Here is a 24300-nt window from a genome sequence, read left to right as displayed (position 1 = left end):
TTTAACTAGGACACCTGGGTGCCTCAGTCGGTTGAGCATCTGGCTCTTGATTCCAGCTCAGGTCATGATCTCACGGTTCACGGGATTGAGCCCCGCATCAGGCTCTGAGCTGATGGTGCAGAGCCTGCTTGGGAATCTCTCTCTCCCACTTTCTCTGCCCCTCCTCTGCTTGTGCTCGCTCTCTCTCTCTCTCTCTCAAAATAAATACATAAAGATGAAAAAGAATTATTTTATTTATTTTTATGTTTATTAAAAAATTGTTTTAACGTTCTATTTATTTTTGAGACAAAGAGAGTGAGAGCGGGGGAGGGGCAGAGAGAGAGGGAGACACAGAATCCAAAGCAGGCTCCAGGCTCTGAGCTGTCAGCACAGAGTCCCACACAGGGCTCAAACTCTTAAACCGTGAGATCACGACCTGAGCTGAAGTCAAACACTAAACCGACGGAGCCACCCAGGCGCCCTTAAACGATCTTAACTGGATTTAAATTTGCAGAATAAGTGCCAATACCAAGGCACTGAGGTGCTATGAAAACTACAAGTTCAAATGAAGTTGAAGGAGCAAACAAGAACACTTCGATAATCCTGGCAACATTGTATGTCAGAGCTGGTGATGCACATGTATTATTTTACTCTAAAACACATACATGGGAGTGTCTGGCTAACTCTGTAGGTAGAGTATACAATTCTTAATCTCAGGGTCATGAGTTCAAGCCCCACATCGGACATGGAGTCTGCTTAAAACAAAAATAACACATGTAGGTAGTATGTGTTGTTTTGAAAATATCAAATATTTCTTAGTAAAAATACTTCAATAAAGCTGTGTCTTATATATACATACTTGAGACACTTAATGAAGCTATAAAGTGTATCATTTTAACAGTGTATCATTTTGAAAGTTGTACTCAGTCATCCTACCCCAACAGCCTACTAGTCACTGCTCTAGGTGCTAGGGATATAGCAGTGAACAAAACAACAAAATTCCTTGCCTTTGTGGATAGTACATGCTAGTAGGAAAACATTAACAAAGGCTTTGATAAATGGTGATAAATGATTGGACAAAAAGAAATCACAGAAGGGAGATAAGGTATAGTTGCCCCTTGAACAATGCACAGGTAAGGGGCACATTCGGCTCCCTTGCATCCAGGCCAATGTCCATGTATAAGTTTGGAATTCTCAAAATTTCATCTAATAGCCTACTGCTGATTAGAAGCCTTACCAATTAATAGTTGATTAACACATATTTTATACGTCACATATACTACATGTATATAGTCTTAACAAAAAAGCTGGAAAAAAACATTATTAAGGAAATCATAGAGAAGAAAAAATACATTTATAACACCATACTGTATTTACTGAAAAGAAAATCCATATATAAGTGAGTCCATGCAGTCCAAACCCGTGCTGTTCAATGGTCAATTGTATGTTTATTCTACCAGCAAAAATCCAGTAAAAATCCAGGTAATGATGATTTGGTTTCAGATATCAGAACCTTGAGACATGGGTTCTTTCCAATTACCAGCTCTTTCAGAAGATGTCGTTAACTAAATATATTTCTGTAATACTCTTTCCTGGTAAGCCATTCTCTAAAAGGCTTTCAGGTCAGAACTGTTTGCAACACTTTATTTAAAAATTCCTTACACCACTAAACCTCACTGCCTAAACTGATTAGCAAAACAACAAAATGAAATAAAACACAACAAAGTAGCAGAACTTGCTCAATATTTCATACATACTTACCATAAGCATTGGGGAAGTCCCCAGGTCCTGGTCCAGGATAAAAAGGCCCTGGCCCTGGTGGTTGAACTGGATATTGTTGTGGGGGCCCAACATACGGAGGGCCACTATGACGGTACTAGAAAAAAGAAATTAAAGACATTTATAAATAATATGAAGGTAGCTTACTATAAAATAAACAAAGAGCTGTGTGTATGTGTGTGTATATATAAGAGAATTACTTAAATAAAATGAAAACACTTGGTTAAATACATTAAAAAATGTTTGCTTGCCATCAAGATGCAGTGAGGATGGAGAGAAAGATATGCATTAGGTAAAACCTTACAGCAAATCAGTGCACAGACCGACATCAGCTCACTGTAAAATTATTTCAGGCTGGTAGCTTTCAACGAAATTGAATGATAGCACAGGAACAGCATTAATTACTGAGTCTATTTTAGAGAAGTTGGATGTGAGGAAGGGATGGGGGAAAGCCAGGAGATAAAAATAATTCCTCTAACAGCTTAGAAAAACTTAAGTAAAGAGATGTAGAAATATCTCCTTACAATATTATGGAAAATGACAAAATGGCGAGACTTATAACCAACAAGAAAGTTCACATATATGTTACTAAAAAACCACTGCTATCACCCACCCTACCTGCTTCCTCTGATGAGAATGTGAGTAAATCCCCACTCTACTGCTGGACCACACAGACCTGAGAGGTACTTTACCTGTGGGATACAGTACTGAGGGCCCTGGGGCACTGGGTACGGCATGGGTAGATGGTTAACCATCATGATGTGCTGATTGGCCTGATACACTGCAGTGGGTGTCTGTGCACCAGGACGAATGGAAGGACTGCTGTTCGGGATGGTAGCTCTAGGAGGCTGTATCTGAGGCCTCTGAAAAAACTGAGGAGGGGAGAAACAAATATTTATATATATATTTTTTACAAAGGGAAATACGTAAATTTTACTATCTTGAGCTTTCTCCTTTTTTCCACTAATAAAAAGGTTATCAACTTTAATTGAAAATACAACGTACATGAAAAGAGACAAACTGTCTATGGCTGGGATCAAAAAACATATCATATCCTACACTAGGCACACTAAGTCAAGTTTTGATCAATGCTGTCACACATATGAAAACAGGGAGGTCTCACTTTTAAAATGAAGTCTCAGCTAATTTAAACTAAAAATTCTATACCATAATTATTAATTTTAAAATCTGTGATAAAATGTAACAAAAGCTTGTCTCTCTAAAACTCGTTCTACTATATAAAAGTACTGCATATTTCACTAAGAGTAGGTGGCTCATAATCAACTTATTAAAAATTAAAAGCAGTCACCTAAAAACTACCATTCAAGTAATTTATAAAATATTTAGAAGAACAAGAAATCAACCTGGATATAAATACTTTCATCTCAGTCAAGTTAAATTAAAACTACCTATAGGGTGATGGGAATGGCCTTCCTTTCCTAAAAAGTGGCAACCCATATTAAATCGAATCCAATTTTACTTTCTTGAATAGTTTGCAAGAGAAGTGACAAATCTAGACAGACTTAAGAATGGTCTGGAAGGAAGAGAACTCAAATGTATCAAATAGCAGCCAGTACCTGTGGTCATTTATGGTTCTCACTGCAGGCTTACAAGCCTTGAAACAATATACCAATTGTAAATTCCCACCATAAATGCATGTATAATCATCAGCAACAATCAACTGTAATTGTCTCACTGTAATAATAATAAGGGAATAGAGCAATAAAGAGGCCATGCAGAACCAGTAGTTGTTACCTGGATGGGTCTGAATCCTCCCTTCAATTATGAAGCAAGAAAGCAGCAGGAAACAGAAAGAAAGCCAATGGAAAAGCTTATAGATCAGTAGGAAGGGGTAGGACATAGCATGCAGCTCAACAAAAATATCTTTGTATTTAGTAATAACAGGAAAAGAAGGAAGATTAGAAAATCAGAATGACAATTCTCCACTTGAGAATTCAAGGACACATGGAATTGAAGAATCAAATCATATTTAATTGAAAATAAATAAATCCAGTGGCAAAAATATTCTAGTAGTAGCCACAAGTTATAACAGCTTGAGAGGATATGTCTACTTATTAGCACAAGTACAGTTGGGACTACTGATTCCTACTATTGGCTCTACAGACACCCATTATGTAATTTGGCATTAGTTATTCAGCTTCTCTATGATCCACTCTCCATTTTTAATGGAGAAAAGAGGTAATAATAAAAGTGCCATTCATTATTTTAAAGTTTAAAGGGGCGCCTGGGTGGCTCAGTTGTTAAGCATCCGACTCTTGTTGATTTCATGGTTCATGAGATCGAGCCCCTCATTGGTCTGCATGCTGACAGCAAAGAGCCTGCTTGGGATTCTATTTCTTTCCCTCTCTCTCTGCCCCTCCCTGACTCGCTCACTCTCTCAAAATAAATAAATTAATTTAAAAATAAGTTTACAAAAGTCCTAAGAAATAACTAGGCTTTTCAAAATTTATCAGACCCTTCAGGACAGAAACCTCTCCACTACCACAGTATATAAGAGGCCACTTAAAGCTTTAAAATGGGGAAATATAAAACTATTCTTAAAATGTGGTCTAGCTCCAAAATCTCCTGAGTTGTTTCATATTCCAGACATGAGTATTTCTACTGGCCCAAATAAAGGCAAGGATGAGCTTTGACCTGTGGGCCCACTCTGGTCATATCCTGTCTTACTCTTGTTAAGCATCAAGCTACCCAAATGTGATAGAAGAAATAACTTTTCATCCTGTGCTCAATCGGAAGGATTAGGATCCAGCGCCCAAGGCTCATCCCCATTTGGCCTTCATAACCCAGGACAAAGAAAGCCCTAAAGAGATTAAGTCACAGAAAAACGACAGACAGTACAGCAGGAGAATGGAGTGAATGAGGGAGGCCATAGAGAGTAGCTGATGGAGATGAAAAGAAAGTACAAGAAGCAAAGTTGGTAATACAGGAACCTGGGCTGGGGCCACACCAACAGCAATAGTCTTCTAGTTATTTCCACCGACACAGTTTTGGTAACAGACACAAGAATTTCTGTTGACTTCAACCAAGAACACTGAACTAGTAAGCTTTCCACCCTAGACTTCACTTCTCTGAATTACACAGCAGGTAAAATCTATTACTCATCAATGTATGTGAGCTATAAACATATTTTAGGAATGAACTTAAGCATTTTTATAACTTGGTTAATGTATTGGGAGCCACAGAACTATTACAGGTCTCAAGGAGAGAATAGTCATTCCTCTGCTCAACTAATTGAGCATTACTAGATATTAGATATAGTAGACAGAAATCTTACTCCGGTAAGATCCTTTTCCACCAACTCTAGAGGGCAGCCAAGATAAGGACAGTATCAAACAGAACAGGTGATGATCTACTGTGGTTATATTATCATCAAATTCTGTCAAAGTATTTACTGCCTGAAGAGACACAATGCTATTAAGTTGTATAGAGCAAGAAAAGCAGATACGGTCAGAGTTTCCCCACAATTCTAACAGTTTACTATATGCGAGTCCTTTTCTTGGCACTCTTTTCCAACTCCTCTGCTGGGGTTTTTAACCACTCTGTTTACAGTAACTGCGATTACAGCTGATTCAAGGAGGATTCGGAATAGCAGTAAGACTATCTTCTTCAGTGGTTTAAAAAAAGAAACGATATTACTGCTAATATTACTGCTAATATTAACGTGCAGCTGAACTCAATAAAACACAAAATTTGTGGTTAGGTAGACATGCTTTTTTTAATACACTAAGATTTCAGCTTTGAAGCAATGTAGAAAAATGTATTCATATATGCACACTAAATAAGAGTGGAGATTTATATAGCACTTACTACCTACCAGCAACCACTCAAAACCTTTTACACATATATTAAATTATTCTCACAACACACCTCTAAGGCAGGTACTATTATCACTCCCATTAGATATAAGGGAAAATTGAGGGACTGGAGATCAAGTACCTTACTAAAGGTCTCCTATCCGTAATTTAAACACAGTCAGGTTTAGGTCTCTAACTTTAATTGTTACACACTCCACTTCTCACGAAGTGGAACACCCCTCATATTTTCCAACAACTGTCAGTCAGAAGACATTTTTTCAAAGGCTGCAGGGATGTGTTGAGACCTTTATCCAATGCACTAAGGGGTGCATATCCCTCAACCAGAACTGATTCCTGGTAAGAAAAATGCTCCATCGGTTACTTCACAAAATTCATGCTTATTCTTCAGGAAAACAAATTTCTTCTACCTATAAGATTCTAATTCTCTATCTCCCTTAAAGTAACTGATACCTGTTCATATGCTTTTACATGCTTGGTACAACATTTAACAGACCTACTTTTACTCAATCTCACTGCACTAAGATTTTTACAGGGACAGGCGATCTGGAGCTTATTCTTCCCCTTTAAGAAGTTCCTTCCGACCCTCCTTCCCTCGCTCCCCACTCCCGCAGCATGTGTGTGCAGACACACACAAGATTCTAGTATCAATAGAACTAGAAAAGGTGTAATGGTTGGAAAAACAAAGACATAAAAAGAGATGAATTCTCTTTTTTGCACTCTCTCCTAGCCATTCAACTGTGAATTTAGATTATGATTTAATAGTGGGACAGGAAATTTAAAATCTGTGGGTGGGCATGGCAGAAAACCACAGGTTATGAAAAAGAAGGTGTAAACGTGAATGGGCCTTCCCAAACTGCTTGCAATGCTTCAGAATCTCTTTGCCTGTCTAATGAGTGATGAAGAATCATTAAAAGACTCAAACTCACCTGGATGTGAAGACAGTACAGGCCATTTAATCTAACCACATACCTACAGTTTAAATCTCTTATATGAAATGGCCTTGAGGTTATGAAACTTGAGCAACCCAAGACAGTTCCGTTTCATTGTTAAATGGAGTTCTGACACAGCAGAGGTCTTCCCTTCTACTGGCTCTAAATTTCTCTCTCTGTGTCATCTACCCTCTGGTCCAATAACTATTCCTAAAATCACATCAACGTCAAATCCTTCTACCATGGAAGTTATCTGAAGACAGCCATCACTGCCAACTTTCACACCATCTACTTTTTGTTCAAAGCCAATCATTACCCTCCACACTCTATCCCTTGAACCAAGATTCTGAATTCCCTCTTCAGGTTTCTCTCAATAGGTTTCCATTGCTCCAAGTCTGACTAAATAGAGAACCAAACACAACTATCCAGGTGGCGTCTTCCCAGAACATACCTGGCTTCACTCAATAAATGTATCTGTTGCTAAATGAAAGAGAAACATCTGTCTCTGATTCTGGCTGACTACATTTCTACTAATAAAACCAAGAACAACAGAAGAGCTTCTGTCAACCACATTTTACTACTGATTGGTACTGAGTTACATACAATCTTTTAAAAACCCTTCAGTCTTCTTTACATATATCCTAAAAATAAGTCATGCTCTTCACTTTTGTACGTACTTATAAAGAGGTGTTCTTGTACAGGAACATACAAGGGAATCTTGCATATTGTTCTTTTGAAAATTTATCTGGCAAATTTAGGGATGCCTGGGTGGCTCAATTGGTTGAGCATCCAACTTCGGCTCAGGTCATGATCTCACAGTTGGTGAGTACCAACCCCACATCAGGCTCTGTGCTCCCGGCTCAGAGTCTGGAGCCTACTTTGGATTCTGTGTCTCCCTCCCTCTCTGCTCCTACCCCACTTGCACTTTGTCTCTCTCTCTCAAAAATAAATAAACATAAAAATTTTTTTAAAAATTAAAAAAAAAATTAACTGGCAAATTTCAACCCATCATTGCAGACTGTAGAGATACTTTTAGAGTCTGAATATATCATGCAGTGCCAAAACCACATAAGCATCAGCAAATTTGACAGGCATGTCATTTAACCAAGTCACTGATGAAAATGCTGAAAAAGACTAGGTTAAGAAGGGAGGAATTGTGTACAACACAAGTATCATCTCCAAACTGGATTTCAATCTGGGTTAAAAGTCTTTTATCTTCCAACTGTCTACTAACACACCAGGAGGACGGCAAAGAAAAGCATCAGCCCTCATTTGAGGTAGTACTTTGGGAAGCTCCAAAGGGCTAAGGCACATTTAAAAGAGAGGCTAAATTTAGAGTACTTGTGATAGCAGACTTCCACTGAAACATTCCAGAAGCCAGAGGAAAAATGTTACCTCTTAGAAAATCCTTCTACAGATGTGATAATGATATCATTACCAAAAGTTTCCTGGACACATTAGTAATAATTGTTTTTTGAAGATGCTGGTAATTATATCACTTCTCATGAATTCCTCTTTCTAAAATCATCAAAAGACAAGGGGATCTCTAAAATCTACATAATACCTCGAAGTTCTCATGGGGCGCCTGGGTGGCTCAGTTAGTTAAGCATCCGACTCTTGTCTCAGGTCTTGATCTCACGGTTCACGGGTTCCGTGCTGACAGAGCGGAGTCTGCTTGGGATTCTCTCTCTCCCTCTTTCTCTGCCCCTGCCCTCTGTGTGCATGTTCTCTCTCTCTCTCTCTCTCTCTCTCTCTCTCTCTCTCAATAAAGAAACAAACAAACTTAAAAGAAAAAAAAAGTTCTCCGGTGGTGCCTGGGTGGCTCAGTCAGTTAACTGTCTGGCTCTTGGTTTTGGCTCAGGTCATGATCTCACGGTTCGGGAGTTTGAGCTCCAAGTCGGGCTCCACGTTGACAGGGTGGAACCTGCTTGGGATTCTGTCTCCGTCTCTCTCCCTGTTCTTTCTCTCAAAACAAATATATAAACTTAAAAAAAGAGAAAGAAAAAAAGTCACAGATTTCCATATATAATAAAAAAGTTTTAAAAAGAAGTTCTCTGAAAACTACCTATTCATTTTTAGCAACTAGAAAAATCATATTCAATCACATTAGTTCCCACGCAGGAAAAAAACTACTGAATACTAACTTGCAAAGCAATAAAAACCGTATCGAAAATATGCTTCTGAAACACCTAGCTTTCTGCAATTTATTGTTCAGCCTCCTGGAAGAACAGTAAGATTTGCAATTATGAATTTTTTAGATTAATATCTTCAAAAATTCTGAAGTACTCTGGAGAAAATAACAGTGCTATGATTTTCTGGCAAGTTACAAAGGGACAAGCAGTAAAGAGTCCACATAATGGGGTATCACTCAAGTATCAACCAGAGATTCTACTGACTTACAATAATTTATAATGAAGGCTATTACATTCTAAATTCTTTGTGTATCTTCCCTGCATGTGGCCAATATCACATACTTCAACATTTCATTAAGAATTAGAAGATGTAAACCCTAGAGCTGAGTTTTCCAATACAATAGCCACTAGCCATATTTGATTACTTAAATTAACATTAAATTAAAAATTCAGTTCTTCAACTGCATTGCACAGTTCAAGTGCTCAACAGCCACATGTGACTAGTAGCTACTATAGTGAACAGTACAGACACAGAACGTTTTCACCATCACAGAAAGTTCTATTAGAAAGTACTGTCCTAGAGGATTACGTCAGATGGCCGACAAAAAAACAAAAAACAAAACCCTAAGGATTCTGTCAGGAACAGAAGGTGTTCTGTCTGATCATAATGTAGAGTCTGGGAAAGGAACATCCTTGTAGAACACTCTACTCACAGGTAAAAATAGGCTGAGAAAAGGGAGAAGAAAGGCAGGCTGTCTTATTGCTAAAGGAAACTGACATTTACCAAGGATCTATTATGCGCAAGGGATCGTGACAGGCAGGCACTGGGATGCTCACAACACCCTTAGGAAATAGGTGCTATTGTTGTAATACTTCAATACTTTATCATTTATGAGCACGTTTTATCATTTCTCAGATAAGAAATCTGATGCTCAAAGTTAGTTTGCAGTAAAGCTAAGATTCCCCGTTATGCCAACTTCTAACCTATATTTTCTTTACTATCTCTGCTGTAACCTTACAATGCTTTTGTGAGTAAGGCACCAGATAAAATTGCCCATGACTGACTTAAACTCTGAAAAATCTAAGCACTGGTCATAAGACTGCATAAATGCTTGATCTGATTTCCAAGTTATATCCATTAAACTCTGATATGCCAGGTCTGGCCCCAGAGGCAAGCCCTAAGCCTTCATTTATTTTACTTTCCAAATTTAAGAAACTGCCTAGAGCAATGCAAATATTTCTCTACCAGAAACTAAGACTTCAAATATAATAGCACAACTTTGAGTACAAAAACCTTTAAGGTCATAATGGAAAAAAACACAACACAACAACAACATAAGCCAGCTGTTTTCTTTTAATCTTTTAGCAACAAGAACAGAACTACAACAGGAAAACACACACACAATTTCAACGCTGGCCACCAGGTAACATATTTCCTTGATGCCCAATACTATTGTGTTTTATGAAGCTTTTATTTGTTTATACTAACTCCAATTGCTCTGAATATGGCATATTCTCCAACACTTGTGAATACTATGGGAACTAAAATCATTTATCGACACACCGCAGAATATTTTTTGTTTTATGAACACTCTTAAATGCCAATTCCCTGGTCTTTCTCAAAATGCAAAGACTACTCAGCCGTAGTATAAAACCAACACTTGATCTCTGTTGTGAAACCCAAAAGTAAAATAAGGACAGGCACACAAGTAACTTCAAACCACAACTACACAAATTTCAGCTACCAAATATGAAAATAACACAAGTCAGAATCTACATTATACCAAGTGACTTGTTTCACTTATGAGTGTACGTTCTGTTCTGTTCTTTCAGTTTCTAATTACCTTGGGATTTTCAAACACCAGAGTAAAAATAGTTGACATATTTCTCAAGCCAAGGGTGTTCACATATAAAATTACTTAGTACTTCTTTCACCCTTGAAGAAAACTGTTATTCTAATCTAAAGCTGTCTTCGGACTGCAAAATGCCAAAAAGAAAAGAACATCCTAATTAACTTGAAGAATTTCTGCAAAAGCCAAAAACTAATGATACTGGAAGAAGACATGGCTGACATAATTCTAACTAGAGCATGGTATCCCTGACTAGAAGGACTAAATAAGAACACTGGCTGGCCACACATAAACATATTCTAAATAAAAGTAGTCCCAAGAAATACATTCTGTAACAGTTTCTTGGTTCTATTAAACTAAAAAGATTTGCTCTCCAAAATCTTACATGTTTCATTTCAATTCAGGTACTTCACTTTACAAAGAAGAAGAAAAAAAAAAATAATAATAAAAATAAATATATATATATATAGATCCTAGATTACTAGCCTGGACAATCATGTTTTCTTTTCACAAGCAATTACCCGCAACTAGCTTATCGAAACAACAGTACTTATTTTCTTCATAATGTTCAGAGAAACAATTGTTACTAAGCATTCACAAAAAGTTATGTATTTACTGTTGGACTTTAGAAACAGCAATCATAGGAACATCATCCAGCATCAATCAAATTATTTTCTGAAAAAAGATCAAAGCATGAAAGGATATGTGATCAGAAAGGGAGCCACTGATGAACAATGCAATGCGATAAAGGAAAAGTGAGAAACATATTCACTAATTCTAACTCTCAATTTAATGCTTTCTGGTCAAAGGAAACGACCATAACTGAAAAAACCACTTGTGCCTTCAATTCACAACAAACCAAAACTAATATAGGACACAGATGTTTTCCCTTTAAAAACGTATTCTCTGTAAACCACTCAATGTTTTTCGCTGTACTGATTTCACTATACAAGTCTCTATGTACGGTTTTGTCTTATGAGCATCTCCTCTATGAACCTCTAACTGACGTTAGATCTGAGGAGATCATTTTAAATACCGACTTCAGCCAGTGATTCTCAAATGAGAAACAGTATCACCTCCACTGGGGTTATTTGGAAATGTATGAAGGTGTTTTTGTTTTGTTTTTTAATTGTCACTGGGGGAATCCTACTGGCACTTAGAGCCCTAAGGTTGCCTAATGAGCTGCAACTTACAGGGAAGCTTTTCATAACTGGTGATCCCACCCAAAATGCCAATATCTATTCCACGGTGAAACAAACCAAACTAGTCTGTACATCTATGGACACAGAAGAGTGAACTCTTTCTAACATGCTCTATGCCGTTAATACTGGTTCAGCCAGCTCCTGCTCAGCAGTCGCCACTTCAACACCAAGCCCCTCCCTCCTCTAGTTCTCCAAGGTCACTCATTACTGCTACTGCCTCAACCAAAGTCACATTATTTCCTTACTTAATTCTCTGTGGTGTAATGAAAAAATTCTAACTGGCATTTAGAAAGAGGGGAATGCCAGAGTAAAAACACCCAGATACCTAAAGTTTTTGTATCCAAAAGCAATGCTGTGTATTTATGCTGCATCTCAAGAATCTATCTTTAAGAACTAGAGTCAGGAAGTCATTATCTTCCTTGTTAATGAATAAGTAATAAGTATACACACATACGTGATTCCAATTTTTTTAATGGTTAAAACACGCCATAATTTCACAAGTATCATCCTATAGCTAGATAAAGGACCAATCTGCCAATACTTTTTTGAGTGAGTCCTATTACACATGAAAAATGATTTTAGAACTGAAATCAACCTCTTGTCACAAGACTCCTTAAAGTTTTCCTTGGTTTTTGAAATGGAAGAACGACAAAGCATACCATAAGACTTTAGGCTCAGAAGAAAGTTCAGAAGACAGATTTTCCCAAAAAAGACTATTTGTAAAGGCTTAAATACAACATCCCCCTTTGAGGACCATCACTATTGAATAGAAATAATAGAAACATTTAGCCTTATATGAAGGAGTTCAAAAATGTTTTTACTTAAACAACAGTTTCTTTCTACTCTACTTCCTGAACAGAGATATCCCAGATTTTTCTGTTAGTGGTCTTACTGGATTGATCCCTGACTAAAATTTAAGCCTGGCTTCTATGGTCCTCGACTAAACATTTTTTAAAATTAATAATCAATCTTTTTAACTTAAGAGATTATCTTTTTTTTTAATTATTAGTAATCTTACCCCATATATTCTTGGTATGTGCTAAACATTGCTAATCAGTTTACTTGCACTCCCTCATTTACTCTTCCTATGAGTCCTAAGATGGGTATTAATACAGTGCCCCTTTCACAAAGGAGAAAAGAAAGGCTGAGAGCAGTGAATAACTTACCCCAAACCACTCAGTTAATAAAGAAGAGTCAAACCTAGGTCTAGCTGACACCAAATGCCAAGCTCTTCAAGTACTTTAACAATACTGTCTGTTGATACTAAAAACTACCCGAGTTTTATTTCTTCATCTAATCCAAAGAACTGCCATCCACTTCATACAATCACCTCTGAGTTCTCCTGCAAAGTGTCTTTGGAATCTCAGATTTTGCTTGGCTTTTACATCCTCTAACTTGGAAAGACTGTATTTTGAGAAACAGAGCCTTGTATTAAATCACGGGTAGACAAAGAAATCCTTTAATGAAACAATGTCCATTTACTCAGTAGTAAGAATGCTAACTATGATAACACAGGTAAACACTGGTAACTTTTCTCTTGCTTTATCAAACCATATTATATTGCATAATAATATTAAAAACAGCTACCACTTATTGACTGTTCACTTTGTGTCAGATGCCTTAGGAATCTTATCTCTAATGTAAAGGGTATTTATCCCCATTTTACATAGGAGGGAACTGAGGCTCAGAAAAAGATCTGGTTAAAACAGCTGGTTACATGATAATATGGTGGTAATAAGAACCCAGATCTGTACAACTCTAAAGTCTATGCCCTTTCTACTATAGCAGAAGAAAATGTTTCAGAACACTCTATCAAAAACTACTTGGAGGGAAAAGCCCTGCAAAAGTCTTTTTCTCCCCAAACCACCTCCTCTAGTATATTCCTGCTAAATAAATTAGTGTTAGTGGATACATTTTTGGATATTAATTTAAACAATCACTTCATTTAAAAGAACCAACAGGGTAAGGATAATTCTCTATGCAGCAAATGAATATATGTTATTGTTAACTGGATATTAGATTTCAGTTAGCAACTGAGAGTAAGTGGTTTTAGAAATACTAATGCTATTTTATACACATCAATACAAGTTACATCAGAATGTTAACAGAAAACCCTTAGAATGTTGCCTGTTCCACTCAGTTAAATGTAAACAGTACAGATACCCACAAAATCGGGGGGGGGGGTGTTAATTTATCAAAAAAATGTCAGGGTTCTCTACATTCAGAGCAATTATTTTGAGGGAAAAAACTCCCATAAACAGAAGGGAATGGGTCTGTTACGCACAGAGTGCTGTGAGGTTAGTGAAGGATGAGAAGAGGACCCCACGAGGCTGCAGCTCCTGGAGAGAGCAGCGGAGCGGCCCCTGGAACGGCAGCATTCTCAGAGTCAGCAGCTACTGGCACCCCCGCCTAGTATTACGGGTGATAGTGAAGGGGCAAGGGTACAGTACCTGATGATGGGCAGGTCGAGGCCCCGCTGCAAACTGAGAAAAGGAGGGAAAACAAACACAAAAGGAAAGGCACAAAGAGTCAGAAACACCACAACAAAAACCAAAATGTCACACAATATGCCAAAAGAAAAAAACCCACGAGAAAAAAAAACAAAACACAAACAGTCAAAGCTTTGCTGCAGGACAGTGACAGACAGGTACTAAGATTCAACAGGTTAACACCACTACCAGGTATAGTTTGTCATTTATCAGCTGGGAGAGAAACAGCTAAGCTGTTAGGCACGTAAGGGTATCCTTCTGATAGGAATAATTAAAAACAACAACAACAACAACAAAAAAAACCCCTAAAATAAAAAGAAAGTCTGAAATACTAAGTGGTTATATTAAGACAAACATGAAAAAGTCAAGTATGCTTATGCAATTGATATAGCTGGAGGAAATGAGAAAAGCTTTTATATTACAAGAAATAGCCAGGAGGTAATTAAAATGTCCAACAGGAAATGAAGAATGTTAAAGGACTGATTTCAAATTTACTTAAGTTTAATGGGGTATCTCATACATGAAATGGAAATTTCAGTATCTTCCTTTATTTCTTAAAAAAAATTTCATTTATATATCTATAAATATATAAACATATTTATAATATATAAATATGTATTTAAATATATAAATAACTATATATATATATATATTTAAATACAATTAACTAGTAAAGTTTAGTATCAGGCATACCAAAGCAAACAGCTGGTAAAGAATATCACTCTCCAACATGATTAATCAAAGTGGTACTATTATCAGCTCAAGAAGAAAAAAGAGTGAAAGAAGTCAAATCTCTCAATCACTGTTTATACACAACAGCACAACACTGTACATATGCACCTACTGCTATCTGATACTGAGAATAAAAACAAAACAGAATATAACTCCTTGGCTAAATACTGTGCTTGAAAGCAGATAATATATATTCCAACACCTAATTTCCCTAACTTAGAATGAAAGAAAAAGGTCTTCCACCCATAAAATTTTACATATTAAACCTCTAAGATCAAATAATTCTTCATCAGAGCACTAACTTGCCTTCCAATGTGATTTTACTAAAAAAGACAGAGAAAACTTTTCAGGACATAGTGTCTGGACTGGCTACTAATGCATTAACTATCTAAATAATAAATATTAACCACCCTCTTTAGTAGTGAAAACAAAGTATTTACAAAGCGGTTTTGAAAAGCAAACCACACAAGGCTTTACTTTAATACATTTAAGGAACTAAAATCTATGTCTTCAATTATTTTCTTTCCTAGACTAGAGCCATCCTTCTGTCAAATCATCACTACAGGTGAATCAGACTAAAGATTAACTAGGAAACAATCCCTCAGACTCAGAATTCAAATTACGTGCAAAAGATTTGGAGTTACTTCCCCAACTGGCATTATTTCATGTAAATAATTTTCAACTACGTGCAGTGGAGCTCATGCCACAGAGTAGGAGATGGCTGAAGACTGCTCTACCAAGAATTCACCCTGGAGACTAAAACACCACCTATTATTCAAGTAATGAAATGTGTTTTAAACACATTTTGAAGTTATTCAGCATAACTTAATGAGTTCTTGATGACCTACATGATTAGACTGTGTTAGGTCAGCCATTATACTTGTGAATTATTGTAAAATCGTTTTTCAGAATGATGACAATGGCAGCTATACTCTTCTTGCAGAACATTTTCTCTTCACAGAAACTGAGGTCTTCTATTTTCAGTTTTCCAATTATGAAAAGAAAGCAGATCATACCTCTACTACGGACATCAAGTTTCAAGAATAGGCAATACCACCCATGTGGTATGAAAGTAGGGGGTGGAAGTGAGATGTTTCTTCATGACACTTTTGAAGAAAATGGGAAAGAAGGGCCATGTTAAAAAATTAACCTGAGTACAGCAGTACCTGTCTTATCACTGTTCCACAGAAAGGTCCCATTTCTAAGGCTCTAAAATAAAAGTTGCAACTTCATGTATTTGGAAGGTCCAGTCAAAAGATAACTTTCTATGAACAAGAGGAGTACCTTATAAAATTACACATATACTTCAAAAAAACAAAAAACAAAACAAAAACAAAACAAAACAAAAAAACAACCAACACAAGTTAGTGGGAAAGTACCCTAGTCTATTTTGCACTAGTCACCATTGGCTATTGAGTTTTTCATTTGGAATGACAATAGTCTTAGTCCTGTGGGTAACTGTAAGCAACAGAACAAACTGTAGTCGCTGCTGGCTCATATTAAAAATAGACACATTCATTTCGTTTTTTTTTTTTTTTCTTTTTACGAGGGGTCTTTAAGATGGTGAGGACTGTAGATATTAAAGAAAGCAGCTTTCTGTGAACTTGGATCCAATGTTAATGCCACCCACCCACCCACCCACCCACTCACTCACTCACTCACTCACTCTTCTGTGCACAGTTGGCAACAGGGCATGGCCAACATAACACTGATGTATCTTTGGCACTTAGCACTACAAAACAGAAAAATAACCAGTGGATACAGGTTACTGAAAAAAACCAAACTGTTACCCCTCTTCCAATTAGGCATTTAATAGCTTCACTATTTTAGAGGCTATTTAAAAATAAACTATTGTTTAAAGAGTTCCAGTACAACCAGAAAACGGGATAGGTAACTAATCAGTACGTTTTTGCTTTTAAACAAGAGTTTCAACAATATGAATTTAACTAAGATACCAGGCATCAAATAGAAATATGGACAAAAAGATAACCTGAAAGAGGGCAGGGGCCACTTGAAGCCACTTGGATTGCAAAGGCAGCTGTCCAGGGAAGAACAGAATAGCCTAAACTGTGCAATTGCCAATGGCCCATTAATGCAGAAATAGAATGGAGTAAGCTTTAGCTGCTCTACAAAGCCATGGGAAGGGTCCCTTCCTTAGTGCAACAGCTTACCTCTCCTCACCAGTTGGGATAGCTGTGGGATGGATGAGACTAGACTATGGCAACTTGGGATGTAAAAGGAAAATGCAATCCTGCCAAATTCCATATCCCATCTTCACCCTCCCAGCACCAACACAAATGAAATAAAGAAAACTGGACCCAAAACAACAAGCAAGAGTAGTCTTGGGTTTGCTAGTCTTGCACTTGTTTTGGGATATGTAATGGAATGTTATGTGTGTGGTTTTTAGTAATGGGGGTGGTAATGGTCACTAGCAGAGCAGATGGCAAAAATTGCATAGAGGATAGTATCTGAAGAGTTTATGACCACAGAAAAATGGCTGACAACTACAGACAATTTCCTCTTTGATATTCAATTATAAAATGGAAAGAGGGAAAAAGAAGCGTTGAAATTTATCTTTTAAAATCAAATTTATATGAAAGGGATATCCCTCTTTGAGTTTAAAATAAAGAAACATCTAAACCCCAAATTACTCCTGTCTAATTCCCAATCAAGAAGACCCACCCAATTTGTTATTCTTTTCCCCACTATGCCTGGCAGAAACTGCCATGCTAGGTTAGACTTTCAGAGAAGAAGCCATCAGAGCATTTCTGTTCATCAGCCAATAAATGGATGTGGTCAAAAATAATGAGTGCCAGAGGCACCACTGCCTGCAAGAAGTACAGTTTGTTATATTGCTTACAATGCAGTATTTTATCCAGCCTCTTCCAGCCAAGGACCTGTAAACGGGAGTCTGTTCCAAAACCTTCCTCCTCTTCCAGTTGTCTGTGCAATGTATTGGCACTGTTCTGCTGGGCTGTCAAAAAAACTGGTTTAGAGATGCAGCTCTTCAGTCAGGTTTTGCGCCAGTTCTAACCATGTAAATTTCTTTTCTTTCAATAATTATAAATGGGGGTGGGGGTGGGGGTGAACAGGGCCATAGAATTCTTTGCAGTAAGAGCTTACCATAATGTCCCATGTTTAATGACTATAAGCAGGGCCTATCTAAAATTAACCTGGTGAGATCTCAGGCCCACTCCAAGTAGTAAAGTATGCACATCCCCAAACCACTCTCAGAACACAACTTGCATCAGACATCTTGTTGATCATTTCAGCAAAAAAAGAGACAAGCAAACAGGCAACTAGGACCAAAGTCCCACCTCTTTAGAATGGTTCTTCCACCCTCTGGGGAGAACCAGGATCTAAGAACAGGTATTGGAGAAGAGGACAACAGGGAAAAGGAAGACAGAAAGAGGGTAAGAAAGAGATTATATTTTGGTGCAGTCTATGATCTCTAGTTCGTTGAGCAATCTTTCATACATTTCAACATTTCTCAGTTCATGCATAAAACCAAACGAATAGAAGCTAATGCAATGAAATACTCCAGTACTACAGGCAAAAAAAAGCAGGGGTGGGGAACCAAAAGAAGATACCTGTATTCTGAGGAAAACACAGAGCTGAGATACAAGTAGGGATGTGAGATACAATGTGAGATGTTACAGAAGCACCTTCTGGCAAAATCTAATCATGCAGGGCAGGAAACGATGTTCTAAGGAATGGACAGCTGAAGCCACTATATACTTTTGTGAAACAGAAGGATGAACCTTGAATAAATTCTCAGGCTTTGCAATATTTATTGCAATCCATGTAAAGGATGAGCAAAGAGGATGATAGCATTTTAATTTGTATGACAATTGATTTACCATCTGAAAAAACAAATACACCACTGGTGTATGTCATGCATACGTCCAAACTGTCAAATGATTAGAACTGACCTAGTGACACTGATTTAGAACTATGACTTCCCAAACCACCGGAATTTGCGTCTAATTAATGAAATTTAATTTACTTCTAAAATCACTGTGCTTTACTCTCTTTCTGAATTTTCAACAGTATAACAAATTAAGAGCTGAAATGAAGTGAACTTGAATGCAACCAGATTTTTTTTAATATCATGCCACAGGAAAGTAAAAGAAGATATAAAGCTCCATTTCTTCTTTTTCTTAATTTAAATTATTCCTTATATTAAAGGTCTGAAAATGCAATGCTAACCGATAATAGTAATATTATGATGATAATGATTAATAACAATAATAAAATAAATTGGCTTTGGAACAAATATCTAAAAATGAGAAAAAAAATTAGCCAAAGGAACCCAAGCTATTAAAAACACAAACTTAGATGGAAAATATTATCTAGAACAAGCTTCTGCCTACTTACCGGAGAACGGGTTTGAGGTTGTGAATTCATTGTCTGAGGGGCTTGAGGGTATACCAACGTGGTTGGACCTGCATTCTGTCCAGAGGGATATGGGGTCTGTCAAAAAATGGCAGTAACAATATCATATTTTGAATATATATGGCATGGTAACTCAAATTATTAAAAAGAAATTGACAGATGTATTCATTAGTGTGGTTTCTATCTGTACCACAATATGGAGCAATTCACAATCAGAGCAGCATCTGCGACAGGTTACCTAAAACCTGATAAGGAGACATCTGCAAACCAATGACTAGGTACAATTATTTGATAACTGAAATACAAACAGCGCTCACTATCAATTCATCTATTTCTGAAATGGACTGATCATGCCACAAACAAAATCAAACATGGCTGAAAGAAATTGTTACTACTGTGATGAGCTTTCCAAAATACCCCACAAGCAAAGAAAACCATTGAGGAAGACATCCCAGAACAAATTAGCAGTTCACGAGGTTAACTGTTATGTTATTATGTTATTGCTGTTCTCTTCCACTGCTTACACCTTAATCCTTTTATAGGACCTTTTTTTTTATTTTTACATAAAAATCTACAGAAAGTTGGAAAAAAGTGTGACTTAAGTGGTTATATTTACTAACTTACCACAAGTCTTCTGAAAAAGGAATATAAACGTTTTATTATAAACCCATGTTAAATGCTACAGACTAACATTCTACATGCTACTGACTTCAGAAAAAAACAATACGTGTAACATGTTTAAAATGAAATACTAGCAAAAGCAATGGACACAGGACCTGAATTCAAATACTAACAACTGCCACTTACTTGGGCAAGTAACTTACCTCTCCCATGAATGTAAAAAGAAATAACGCACCTACCTCGTAAGGAAGTTGCTAAGATTAAATGAGGTAACGTCACTTTTATTATATGGTCATTCACGTGTTATCACCATGGTGCCAATTTTACACGTGAAATCAAGGGTCAGAAAATTCTAGTGTTGGGGCGCCTGGGTGGCTCAGTTGGTTAAGCATCCAACTCTTGATTTCAATTCAGGTCATGATCCCAGGGTCATAGGATCGAGCCCCATATCATACTCTTTGCTGACAGCATGGAGCCTGTCTGGGATTTTCTCTCTCTCTCTCTCTCTCTCTCTCTCTCTCTCTCTCTCTCTGCCCCTCCCCTCTTCATATGTACTCTCTCTCAAAATAAAAGAAATAAACTCTAAAAAAAAAAAAAAAAGAAAGAAAGAAAGAAAGGAATTTCGAGTGTGTTATCCAAGGTAAATAAGTAAATGATACCTCTAGAAAGTATTCTAACTTTGCTTTAAAAGAGAATTCTACAATTTTTGGCATCTGCTGACCTTTTAGTGAAAGTTTAGCTGGGATTAACAATTTAAAGCAACTGGCTGAAGGGCCCCTCCCTGGCTGGCTATATCAGTGGAGCATGTGTCTCTTGATCTCAGAGTCATGAGATCAAGCCCCACATTGGGGAGTAGAGATCATATAAAAAAATAAAATCTTTGAAAAGTTCATCATAACTTTCAAATAATGAAAACGCAACAACATCAATGGGAAAAAAAAACAATTTTTTACTGGACGAAGAGGATAGTTTGCAATCTTCCAATATGGTAACCTAATTATACCCATCTCCATAACTGACATTAAGGTTCCAGATCAGGTTAATTTCCCTTTTCACTATAGTTCTACTCAATCTGGCCACAAATTGAAAATTATGACTGCGAGTATCTCAAATCTATCAAATAGGTGATAACTGCATCAGATATGACCCAAGAGTTATCCATGGTTTCTCATCAAAGATAATTTTTAGCACCGTTTCAAACACTAAGTTTACATACGTACGTTTCATACTCAAACTCTGGAAGGCTGGAGTAAATTTAACGTCAAGTTAATGTAAAGTTAACGTAAAGTTAACTTACGTAAAATTAACATAAAGTTAAATTTAAAGTTAACTTTCTAATTCAAGTTTACAGTTTCAATTTAAGAATGGTGAATGGATTTCTTACTAACTCTGGCTGCACTCAAATTTGAAAACTATTTCATCAAGTTCAATTACAACATTTGGATACAGTTGTAAAATACAACATCAATTTCATTCTTTATCAAATTAAAGAAAGTGACCAAGTGTTAAGAAATTCATATTCTCAGTGGTAAGGCTGATTGGTTTCAGGAAATCTTGACACTTTATTCTCAACAGTTAGTTGGTGTTGGTTGAAGCATAAGCTTCAGACTATCAAGATTCTAAATACGACATTGAGATGTATGACTTACAAAAACATAAAGAAATGTTCTCTCCTTCTATACTTCAAAAAGTTGGGTGAGAATTTCGTCCTCTCACAGCTAGAGTACTACAGAAAGGAAGAACAGCCCATTTTCCTTTCCACAGAGGATGCTGAAAATTTGCATCCTGGCCATTTTTGACCTTATTCAAAATTTTCACAAATATCTCCAACACTGGAGCCATCTAAGACAACACAGCTACAATTAACTGAAAAAGCAGCATGTGAATTACCATTCAGGCACAAGTTCTTTCATTCGTTAATAGCACCACTCCTGGCAACACAAATTGCTGGTTCCCTGTCCATACTGGGATTGTATCATTGCTCTTAAAATTATTAATAAAAGAATTTCTTTTCCTTTAGCTTGAAATTGCTCTTTTAAACAGACAAACACATAATCAAGTTCTTCTTCTACTCAAATTGTATGTATGCCAAGAGCAGATTCATATTCTACAAATGTTCATGTAAATGCAAGGCACACATAACATCTGATGACAGCCACACACAGAAGCGATTCCTCTTTCACTATGTCTGCCGTGGTGCCGTTAGCAGTATGTGATTTTACTAGAGGCACTGATAAAGGAAGTTTGGCAATTGCTCACTTGGCTTTCTCTCAGAGGGTTATTTCACTCTTTATGCCTGGTTTTACAAATTTCCTAGGAATGATATAACTAACTCGTACCTGGTGCTGCTGTGAAGGGCGCAGCTGTGAAGGCTGCTGCTGTGCTTTTTATCTCTTTTCTGCATTTCTAATGACACAATTCAACAAGTTTACTGATCAAGTCATTCTGGAATAACCTGTTTAATTTACTACTATACTTTCTTGAAAAATAACACAAATATTTGAATAGGAACATTCTATAACCAAGTTTCATGGTATCAAATGAAGAGAGAACTCAGGACGGATCAGTGGAATATCATTTCAGTGGTTGTCACTGGTTTTTCATCTCCTTTCTCTTGTAATACCTTCAAAGGTATCACAAAGACTTACTTCTCCAAGGATATATACATGAATAATTTATATTGAAGCTGCTATCAGTTCACTGTCCAAGTTTACTTGCATTCTCATTTTCACTACTTTTATGTTTCTTCTTTTTTTATTCTTTAATGTTTTTATTTATTTACTTACTTATTTTTTGAGAGAGAGATAGAGTGAGTGCGGAAGGGGCAGAGAGAGGGAGGCACAGAATGGGAAGCAGGCTCCAGGCTCTGTGCTGTCAGCCACAGAGCCTGATGCAGGGCCCGAACTCAAGAGCCAGGAGATCATGACCTGAGCTGAAGTCAGCTGGTCATCCGACTGAGCCACCCAGGGACCCCTTCATTACCTTTATGTTTCAAAGAACACTGATCCCTTTATATTAACTTAGGGAAATAAGAACACAACAGAAACAATTAGCAAAAGATGTTAACTGACTGTTAACAGAATGCCAGTAAAGACAAGCCAATCAAAATAGTCTTTGTGCTTCAAACATAACCTTTAAGTCCATAATAACTATTTAAGAAACAGTGATGTGGATAATTAAAGATAAAAATCTGAGAGTAAATTCATTTACAAGACAGGACACACTAACACAGCATCATAGGATCAGATGTGATCATTTTTAATACATAAGTAAGTAAAAAACTAACAAGGATTTTTAATTTTTGCCACATATGGCAATGAACTTAAGCCAAGAAAAAGAATTAAAACAAAACATTTATAGCTCTTACTATGTTTTAGGCACTATTCTGAGCACTTCACATATAACTCTGAGATGAAAGGTTATTCCTCCTAAGACTCCTCCTTCACCTGAAACAAATTCTGACATAAAGCCTAATAAATTCAATACTGTGCATGTGTGTGCGTGCACATGTAAATCTGATTGAAAAAGTTGCCACAACCTTCCAAAGGGCTATTAGATAATACCAAATTTTATTTAAAATTTTCTTTAATTTTAGAGATAGAACGCAAGTGGGATAAAGGGCAGAAGGAGAGAGAGAGATGGAGAGAGGGAGGGAGGGAGAGAGAGAGAGAGAGAGAGAGAGAAAGAGGGAGGGAGGGAGAGACAGAGACAGCGACAGCGACAGAGACAGAGACAGCGACAGAGAGAGAGAATACCTTAACCAGGCTCCACGCTCAGGATGGAACCCAACGCAGAGCTCGATTTCAAGACTCTGGGATCATGACCTGAGCTGAAATCAAGAGTCAGATGCTCAACCAACCGAGCCACCCAAATGCCCCTGAAATTATTTTAATTTTATTCCAGTATAGTTAACACACAGTGTTATATTAGTTTTAGGTGTACAATATAGTGACTCAAGAATCCGATATATTACTCAGTGCTCATCATGATCTACTCTTCATCTTTTTCCCGCTCTCTCACCCATCCCCCCCACCTCTGGTAACCTCTGTTCTCTACAGTAAAGAGTTGGGGGGTTTTGCTTTGTCTTTTTTCTTTCTTTTTCCCTTTGTTTCTTAAATTCCACATGAATTCTTGTCTTTCTCTGACTTATTTCACTATTCATTCTGCTCTCTAACTCCACTAGTGTTGTTGCAAATGACAAGATTTCATTCTTTTTATGGCTAAATAATACTCCACTATACATATACACCACATCTTCTTTATCCATTCATCCATCAATGGACGCTTGGGCTATTTACAGAATTTGGCTATTGTAAATAATGCTGAGGGGCACCTGGGTGGCAAAGCGTCTGACTT

General features: G+C 37.0%; 1 protein-coding gene across 15 annotated transcripts in view; it reads right to left on the bottom strand.

The window, feature by feature from the left end:
* The window catches only part of EIF4G3 (eukaryotic translation initiation factor 4 gamma 3), a 315733-nt gene that overhangs the window by 138884 nt on the left and 152549 nt on the right, over window positions 1-24300 (bottom strand). For 9 of the 15 annotated variants that reach the window (XM_047873067.1, XM_047873072.1, XM_047873080.1 and 6 more), the window contains 5 exons: window positions 19306-19401; window positions 17789-17902; window positions 14158-14190; window positions 2451-2630; window positions 1741-1855 (listed from right to left, as the gene is read on the bottom strand). In XM_047873067.1, the coding sequence (XP_047729023.1) occupies window positions 1741-1855; window positions 2451-2630; window positions 14158-14190; window positions 17789-17902; window positions 19306-19401 (538 nt within the window). The remainder of the gene's footprint in view (window positions 1-1740; window positions 1856-2450; window positions 2631-14157; window positions 14191-17788; window positions 17903-19305; window positions 19402-24300) is intronic. The other 6 variants (XM_047873068.1, XM_047873073.1, XM_047873074.1 and 3 more) reach the window with 4 other exon arrangements.

This window comes from Prionailurus viverrinus, chromosome C1 (genome assembly GCF_022837055.1).
Source record: "Prionailurus viverrinus isolate Anna chromosome C1, UM_Priviv_1.0, whole genome shotgun sequence".
Classification (NCBI taxonomy): Eukaryota; Metazoa; Chordata; class Mammalia; order Carnivora; family Felidae; genus Prionailurus; species Prionailurus viverrinus.
The sequence above is the reverse complement of the archived record's forward strand: the minus strand, read 5'-3'. Positions and strand labels throughout refer to the sequence as shown.